The sequence below is a fragment of the Nannobrachium achirus genome (genome assembly GCF_963921795.1).
Source record: "Nannobrachium achirus genome assembly, chromosome: 5".
Lineage (NCBI taxonomy): Eukaryota > Metazoa > Chordata > Actinopteri > Myctophiformes > Myctophidae > Nannobrachium > Nannobrachium achirus.
This window is the reverse complement of record NC_137814.1, coordinates 29,419,771-29,429,793: the sequence shown is the minus strand read 5'-3', so window position 1 is coordinate 29,429,793 and position 10,023 is coordinate 29,419,771. Positions and strand designations below refer to the sequence as shown.

The 10,023-nt window shown below is 40.6% G+C and overlaps 1 protein-coding gene across 1 annotated transcript; it reads left to right on the top strand.

Annotated features, from left to right (window-relative positions):
* Positions 1-255: 255 nt before the first annotated feature.
* palmda (palmdelphin a) lies at positions 256-7,980 on the top strand (the record flags this gene model as incomplete). The annotated part of the gene is made up of 8 exons (XM_080725701.1): positions 256-300; positions 770-850; positions 2,168-2,292; positions 4,281-4,395; positions 4,591-4,615; positions 5,197-5,283; positions 5,802-5,962; positions 6,964-7,980. 8 exons carry the CDS (start codon positions 256-258, stop codon positions 7,978-7,980), a joined length of 1,656 nt encoding a protein of 551 aa, XP_080581827.1.
* Positions 7,981-10,023: the final 2,043 nt, after the last annotated feature.

The window sequence follows — 10,023 nt, the reverse complement described above, 5'->3', positions numbered from 1 at the left end:
CACACACACACACACACACACACACACACACACACACAATCATGGTAGGCAATACAAAATGCATAAGAAAATCCAATTCCACAATTAATTTACAATAAACAAACGTGGAGGTTTTCAGAAACGTTATTGTTGTACTGTAGATAGAAATCTCTTAATGTAAAACCAGACAGCAAATACCTGAACACCTCTCTATTTCATTCTGTCTCCCTCAAATCTCTGTCCATCTCTGTGTCTTTGTCTGTTTCTTTTAGTACCATGGAGGAGTCCGACTTACTGAAGGAGAGACTCCAGGCCATCACTGTAAGGTTTAACTCTGCTTTGTATAACTTTAAACTCAGGATGTATTCTTCTTTCATTTTAATACTTCTTCAGACTCATTGAAGGCATTTATTCAACAATTAAGGACAATCAGTTACTGGTATACTGTAAAATCCTGAGTGTTAATTTAACTCTGAGTCTGAACTTGTACAAACTGATCCGGAAGGTGTGTTCGGTCAATTTGTGGACAGAGTACACTCAGACATTACAAGAAACTGTTACCTATATCGTTTGTGAGTAGAAGACAAAGTAGATCAATCAAAAGACTTGTCAGCAACACCACCATTCTGAAGGGGGTATACAAGATTTTTAGAATAATGTCAAATGGATTGCAATGACAGTGAAGCCCTGCAATGGCTAAAAATACGCAAATAAGTGTGTGATCTCATATGTATCTCCTCTGCTCTCATTTACTCAATGTTCCACTTTTCTCCTGTTCCTGTGGTCCCAGGAGAAACGTCGCGTACAGGAGGACATCAGACAGAAGAAACAAGAACTGGACCGAGAGAAACTCAAACTGAAACACCTGAAGGTCCGCAAAACCCTCTTACAGTATACCTCCAAAATCTTTACTTAAGCAAAAGTATCAATACTGCGATGTAGAAATACTCTGTTACAAGTCCGTAATTCTAAATGTACTTGAGTACTCGTTGTGCAGAAAATCCCATTTCACAAGTTTTCAAATGTATAAAATGTACAATATTTGCCTTTGAGATGGTGTAGAAGTAAAAGTACTGAAAATTAGAAATACTCCAGGAAAGTAAAAATACCTAAAGTTTGTACTTACTAAATGTACTTACTTTACACCACTGCCTCCAAATGCTGTCAGAATACTGGTAAAGAGAAACACACACGTAAGTGTAAGTTACATAAGTTACTCAATGTGAGGAGGCACGATGAACACGAGTCTCACTGTTCATTTCAATGAATGAATGAATGAATGTTTATTGAATAACTGGAGTCTGTTGTAATGATTATTATACTTTGCTTAGTTTGCTATAATTATGCAATAATACATGAGAGAGAGACTGCTTTACTGAGAGATAGCCTATTGCACTGGTGCACAGTGAAATTCTCAGTGTGCACATTTGTATATTCTCTGAGTTAAGGATTTTACAGCGTGTACTGTGGTCATAGGGAATCGGACAAACAAAGTTCTGTATCACTACTACTGTGTACTAAAAGCTACAGTGGCTGTTGCTAGGATACAGGTATGGTAGCCTAAACAAGGTGGATGTGTTCTGATGCCCCTCACCCAATCACAATGTGAGTTCGGAACAAACTCTGCTATAACAACACTACAGCGTGACCACCTTCCAAAGATGATGAAGATAATAATAACAAGTAAAACGCCCTAATGGTGATTAGCGACCGTCAGGTCGACAGAGCTTCTAAATACAGCAAAAACGTGTTGTCGCCGCAGTTTGCACAATAGGAAAATACTACATGATCATTCATCTCTGAAGAGAATTCTCATCTGTAAGCAGCTACAGTTAGAGGCAGCCATGTATCTGCTGCGTCAAACAAACCCTCTGTGTCTTGTTTACTTTTTTTATTGTTTTGTTGCTTGGTAGCAATGAGAAATGGCCTCAGAGTGTTTCTTGTTTGATTATAAGGCATGTGTACACAGCAACATCCTGCGTGTTTGACACATTTTAGTCAGCTATACCACTCTAAATGCTTTGGTGATGTTGTTTTTTCCTGCTCCTGTGTTTGAACTCCACCTTGACACAAGCAACACTGATATGAGAATTGTCAATGGTGTTCAGTGCACACACCAGACACCACAGAATTGCTTTCTTGACAATTGCTCCAACTATGTGAACGGGGTTGTCCGTTGTGTCAACAGAAGACGGCTCTGAGAGAGCAGTGGCTATTGGAGGACTCAGCTTCCCACAGCGCACTGCAGCAGCGGCAGAAGAGCCTGTTGGCTGATCAACAACAGACAAGAATACTGCAGAGTAACATACACAGGTAAAACACAGACAAAACAAATACTCTATGCGTATTCCCTCTGTCAGCGGTTGGGGAATCTGAACTGAAATCATTACCTGAGCTGGGTTCAGTTTCAACAATAGTTATTTATTATTTTATTCTCCCTCCTGGAACCCAAGCTCTAGACTGCAGACTCACTCCCCATTTTCCACCCCAGACCCGGCTCTTCAGACTCCATCTAATCTCTCAAAACAGAGTCTGCTGCTGAGCTGATTTCATTTCTTTTGCCAATGATTGGACTCCATCTCACCCCTTAAGGCACGGTCACACCAAAGTTTAATTTTATCTATGAGGGTGGATTCTGCCAATGCTTTTCAATGGGAAAACCTTTTCTCAAGAAAAAACACTGTCCAGAGTGCCTTTTCTGCTGAAAATGACAAAAGAAAGAAAAGGGGGGAGGTCATACAAATGACTGAAACAGATTTTATATCAGTGTAACTATGCTTGGAACTTGGCTAATATTTAAAAAGTTTGAAACTGGTAAAAGGTTTGGGAACCACTAGAACACTAGACACCGGTGAACTCAACCGAGAAGCAGCAATGCATGGGAGTAAGGGGATTAACAGACACAACACGGATTGTGACACATTGTCTGACACTGAACAACTCTATGTCATATTTACTGCCTAAAGTGTATCAGTCTATTTATAGACAAGCACCAAGGTCTGTGTTTCTAGCACTCTGCCACCATTAAAGGTAGGGTAAATTATATGTTACATTTTCTTTTTTTTGTTAAAAGGTAAAAGCACTATATTCTGATAGTAATCATTGCTAGACTAGACTAGAGTGTTTGTTCAGTCACAGGGGTCTCCCTGTCTCTTAAGCTCTTTAATAAACAGAAAATACATTTTCAGGTACAGGTAGGTGACAAACCTTTAGCCAATCAGGAGAGAGTACCCATTTATCAGCAGACCAATCAGCAGAATTCTTTTTGAATTCAAAGAAATTAGCAGACAATCAATGTTACTTATTTAATCTGTATCCTGACTGAGTTCTCTATGCTGATTAGAGAAAATTGGTTATCCCGACCTGAAAATGCATTTTCTGTTTAACAAAGAGCTGAGACATGGAGACTTATCAAACACCCTTTAACAGTGTTTCTCAAAACGTTCACATTTCAAGGTCTCCCCGTAACTCTGACTGTGTACGAATGGAACCGGGTCCATTTCCATTTGTACACTGTCAGAGTTACAGACTTGTTTTGGTCAATTTAGACCCCCATAAAGGAACCCACAGAGTCCCTGGAATCCACTTTGAGAACCACTGCTCTAGAACAATGCAAACTATCAGAATATAGAGCTTTATTTAACACTTATTTTAACCAAATAAAATCACCCTAATGTCAGCATTACTAACATTCCTTCTTAGAGAGTATCATCCATCCACAGGGGCGTCACAAGGGGGGGAAAAGTGGGTCTGAGTTACTAGGGCCCAAGGTGGAGGGCCCTTAATTATTTTATACTTTAGCTATTGAGAAATAGCAGATCTACAAGCTCACAGCGCAGCACCGAGTGCCGCGCTGCAAGCTTGTATATCTGCTATTTTTGAAAAGTCGTGAAAATGTGTACAAATCTTTGAATATATGTATTTTTTAGCGAACATTTGTAACTCAAATCTTGCTTCCTGGAACTAAATATTTTGAGATGGGTAACCGTGGCCAAATACATATCATTTTGGGGGTCCTTCACATGAAAAGGTTTGAGCACCATTGACATAGAAACATACCGGTAGGTTTTTTAAAAAAACCTTAGAAGGATTTGAAATATTCAAAGACTTGCACAAACTTTCAAGATTTTTCAAAAATAGCAGATCTACAAGCTCGCAGCGCGGCACTCTGTGCCACGCTGTGAGCTTGTATATCTGCTATTTTTCAATAGTTAAAGCACCCAGGGCCCAGAATTTGGTGGGACACCCCTGAGCATCCATATCATTAGCAGCAAACTGACCTTCACTCTCTGGTCTGTTAGGATAGAGAGTGAGGTGGAGTCTCTGGAAAGGGAGGAGTCTATGATCTCCACCAATGAGAGATTCATCCTCCTCAGATTGAAGGCTGTGGAGAAAAGCCCTGAGGAAATTATCAAGGTGTGTACACGCGCACACACACACACACACACACACACACACACACACACACACACACACACACACACACACACACACACACACACACACACACACACACACACACACACACACACACACTCATTAATCCACCTATTCTTTCAACCATATAGTCACACATCATGTTCTAATCTAACTGTTGTGTGCGTCTTTCAGGAAGCCCAGGAGAACTTCACTCCAGGTGAGGAAAAGTTTACATTCTTAGAAACACCCACTTTCATTTTGTTCAAAATTTTAATCGGTTAATCTGACTGTGGCTGAGGGTATAACATGGAGGTAACCAACTATAATTTGAAAATAAGATGAACAGTGAAGCAAGTGCAGACTTTATAGCCCCAGATTGTGTCAAGTATTGTATAGTGATGATCAGAATTAGGATTATTTAACAACAACATTATAATTTATAAAGTATACACAGCAAGTGATCATGTCATCCGCTGCATCCATTCAGTAAATTAATCATTGTACTATGTAACAATTTATTAAATATTTAGCCAAATACTGAACCCTTTTCAGTTATTTCAGGAAAACCCTACCCACACGCTGTCAATTTTCTTGAACATTTTGGTGATTCTAAACTTACGGTTAATACTTTAGTAACTCATTTTTGGGCTACGCATGGGCTGTATCCAGTTTTTAATTCATTTCAATGATGAAATCTGCCAGGATGTTTAACTTTATTCACCGGAAGAGTGCCTTGTTGTTTTACCTTTGTTGCTATCCACAGCTAAATTGACAGTGTTTTGTGTTTACTCCCTATAGAGCCCATCCAGTCCATCACAGCACCCCCTGATCGACCACAATCCTTGTCTCTATCCACCAATGGACATGCTAACCCACCCCGACAGAGTGAGACACACAGACAGAACAGACATACTATTCTCTTTGCAATTAGTTTTCTATTTTGTTACTACCCAGGCCTGTGGAAATCGTGGCACAACATATTTAAGTGAGACCCCCCCCTTTCTCCCAATAATCACCAGTAACAAAACGTCTTTTTAAAGGTTTATTAAAATCCTGTAGTTTCAGGTTGGGCAGACAGCAAAATAATAAACAAAAGGAAACTAAACATAAGCAATCTAAACTTACCTAATCAAATCAATGGAACAAAAAGACAAATCATTAATCTCACAGGCTCACACCTACTCAGAAAAAATAAATTAAAAGGTTAAACATAGTTGGCCAAAAAATATATGTCACCAGTAGTCGACCTGTGCCAGTGCATGCAGCTTTGGTCATGAACTGTACAGCTAGTATAACTATCGTTTATCGCCGCGGCAATGTTGGACTGTTGCACTTTGAATTTCATTTCTGTTTCAAATCTATTATTCCCTGCCTGTCTCTTTATCTCTTTCATTGTATCTCAGCTCTGTTTGCCATGGAAATCAACGTGGCTAAAAATCTTCTAACGGGAGAGAGCAAGGTGGTCTCTACAGCGACAGTGACCCCCCAGGAGCTGAGCCACTGCTCAGGGGTCAAAGTTTATGATGACGGCAGAAAGTGTGTTTTCGCCCTGGAAGCCAACAAGGTAATATTACAACATTAATATTCGTATTACTTTAATTATACAGTACAGTGTCAGTAGGTCTATGTACATGCTCAGGTTAAGCTTACAGTAGATGGCACACTGGACAGTTAAAGAATCATGTATGACTAAGTAATTACAAATTCTGTGAGGTAATTACATAGACTCCAAACAATACCCTGGGTGCTTACATTGAAATTAGATAGCACTAAAATGCATGAAATGAGTAACAAGGAACTTAATAACTAGAAATGACAACAGTCATTATTGCGTCCGAAGGTCACTCACACTTGTCTTTTCTTTAGCATAACAAAGAATAAAAAATCACACCAAAATAAATTAGATTTTTATTCATTCTAGTTTGACATACAAACGTGGGCTTCAAATAGATAAATAAATATTGATGTAGACTCATAAGGATTTCATTTTTTGTTCCATTATGGATTCTCATGGGGTCTAACTAAGTACATGTGCTTACTTTTCACTACTGGCTCATTTCAGTGTGTTTGGTGTTGATTGATTAGCAAGATTTGGAGTTGCAGGGGTTGAATTCAATTTAATTGACAGTAAACAACAGCTTTGGAGACAGAAAGTTGCAGGGAGGGGGCAGCAAAGCAATACTTTTACACTTGTGTAATAGTGTATGGCTATTAATACTGGCTGGAACAAAGAGTACTTCTTATTGTCTAACACACACACACACACACACACACACACACACACACACACACACACACACACACACACACACACACACACACACACACACACACACACACACACACACACACACACACACACACACACACACACACACACACATATACCGGTACATCTATGTGGCGTACATCTAGTATGCCACATTGTGAATTCAGAATATGCAGTTCAGAACTGAGTATGGCAATAATAATGTGATGTTTATAGTACATGACCTTCAAAATAATCAAAAACTACTGTTTGATTCTGCTAGCAATCTGACCTCTCTCCTGGTTCTGCTCCTATAGGGCTCACATGACCAGGGAGGCAACGTGTCTGAGTTGTCTCCCAGTGAAGTAGAACAGCTACTCAGGGATGCTACACAGCATCGCCGTGGGAACCATCAGAAGAACAGAAAGGGTGAGGGGCATCACCATAACAACCAGCATGATGGCCATCGCCATGGTAACCATGATCTCAGAAACAACCAGTGGGAGGAAGATGACTACTTTAGTAACCACCAAAACCACTTCAGTGACCAGGAAGCTTGTTACAGAAGTCAGAAGGACAGAGGTTCCCACAACGACCAGGGGTATCACCATAGAAACCAGCAAGGGGTAGGACCTGGTCACTCTATCTACCACCAGGAGAGAAACTGTCACCAGCGTGAGGATTACCATGGCAACCGCTCCTCCAACAGTGTGGTAAGAACTGTAAGCAAGAGGAGTCAGCGTGCCGTTGTCTTCCCTCGGCCTCCGCCTAGAGCACATGACCAGGAAGTGGCAGTGCCCGCCTACCATCCGGAGCTCTGCTATACTCCGGCCAACCACATTCCTCTGAGCGATTACGTCAGCGTGGAGGAGGAAGAACTGTATGTCTACAACCCGCCGCCTTACCGGCCAGAGCGCAGTGGTCACCACAGAGACACCACACCGGCATCCGGCACTCTGTTCTACGATCCCGGTGGCTCTGAACGAGGCCCCTCCCCACTCTATGAACCAGACGCCCCTTTCACAATACTTGATGCCATGGACACCACCGAGCCAGTCACGGCCGTCTTCCTGGGCTTCCAGACGAGTCGGGATGAGAGCGACCAAGAGTATGAGGGTTCCATCAAGGCGGAGCTTGTTGTCATCGGCGATGATGATGATGATGAGGATGATGAATACGTTGATGGTGAGTTGCAGGAAGAGGAAAACCCCAGTCAGCCAGAAGCCAATGGAGAAGCCTGGCGGGTGGATGTGGGCCCAGACAAACGGAGACCGATGGGACCAGGCAGCAAAAAGATCAACAAAAATCACAAAGCCTGTTGCACGGTTTGCTGACAACTAACCTTTCTTCTGCCTAACAGACTGAGAAGAGATGAGGAAATATAAATCGATCTGTCTGTCTGGCTCTCTATCTACTGTCTGTCTATCGGCCTACCTACTTACCACTTGTAAAATATTATCCAAGCTATTAACCGACAATATTAACCTGGCCTTTATTCCTTATAATGATTTGGTCACGGCTTCCTAATGTGCTCCTTGTCCAATGTCTCCATTTAGACATAAGTAGATCCAATCTCTTTTACAAAAAGATACATAGTTTTCCTTTAACACTGGAAACTCGCCTTAGCAGATAAACTGCTGGGCAGCCAATCATATGTGGCCCTTCTAGTTTGTGAGCTTGTAGATCTTCTATTTTCTAAAGATTTGTATACATTTCAAAACATTTGAAATGGGACATTCTGCATAATGAATACTTTCTACATTTGGTACTTTAAGTACATTTTGATACCAATACTTTTGTACTTTTACTCAAATATATATATTTTTTTATTCTGTACTTTTACTTGTAAAGGGTACGGTCACACCAAAGTATAAGCGGATTCTGCCAATGCATTTCAATGGGAATGGAGCATATATTTTTGGAGAAATCCACACATGGAATATTTCTTCCACAGAATCCGCTTATCAGTTTCAACCATACTTTGGTGTGACCGTACCCTAGGGTACGATCACACCACACTTTTATTCATGAGGGCGGATTCTGCCAATGGGGCGTTGTTTTTTTTGGCAGCAAACCTCTCCATTCTCATTGAAATGGAAGAATCCATCCTCATAGGTAGAATACAACTGTGGTGTGACTGTGCCCTAGAGTATTTCTACATTGAAGTATTGATACTTTTACTTAAGTAAAACATTTGAGTACTTCTTCCACCACTGTACTTTACTACAGCACTTAGTGCCCACTACAAATGGTAGTAAAGCAACATATAAACCATGGTACAAGAAAATGAAAAGTCATGTGATCATGGAAGGGGGCCATAAAGCTCATTGATTGAGGCATTTCATGAACTCCATGAATGTGTAGAGTCCAAGTCCTATTATGTTATATGATTCACATCACAACAGTGGTTCTCAAAGTGGTTTTTGAGAGGGTTCCAGGGGTCCCCAGCAAAAGTAGTTGATATATCAATTTAATCACTTTAACCCTGCAGTATATGTAAATATGCTATTCGAAATAGCCGATCTACAACCTCACGGATCTGCCAAAAAACTAAACAAAACAAAAAACTATAGGCCTATATCTTGAAATTTGTAATATTTTGGAATCATTTTAACACAAATTCTTGAATGGGGGTCCCTGACACAAAATATTTAGAGAAAGGGGTCCACGGACGAATACATATTAAAACTTTAAACCTAAAATGTTTGAGAACCGCTGAATTAGAGGATAAAGTTAGTGACAAAAAAGGTTAAAGAACTTTCTGTTTAGATGCTTTAGGTTTTATTCCAATTGCTTTTGTGTTTTTTATACCTAACTTTTTTCTATATGTGGATGTGTGTGTGTGTGTGTGTGTGTGTGTGTGTGTGTGTGTGTGTGTGTGTGTGTGTGTGTGTGTGTGTGTGTGCGTGTGCGTGCGCGTGCGTGTGCGCGTGTGTGTGTGTGAGACTACCATGTAAATTAAATACTTTAATAAACTTTTGTTACTAATCGAAACTAACAGCTCATCTCCTGTCTAACTAAACAATATCACAAAACCGTGTGTGTGTGTGTATGTGTATGTGTGTGTGTGTGTGTGTGTGTGTGTGTGTGTGTGTGTGTGTGTGTGTGTGTGTGTGTGTGTGTGCGTGTGCGTGTGCGTGTCCGTGTGTAATAATCATTAATCTGAATTAATCTTATCTGATGTGAAAGGGCCCAGATGTCTCCTGAAGGGTCATGCATGAGCATCAGCTTGAGTCACTTCCTGTTTTCTCTCATTTCCTCTAGGTAGCACTGCCTCTGTTAATAGTGTCAGTGACAGAATGACAGCTAGCTGCTGTGAAATAGACTATAACTAATGTAGCCTATACATGCGTGTTGTGTGTAACATGGTGTGACTA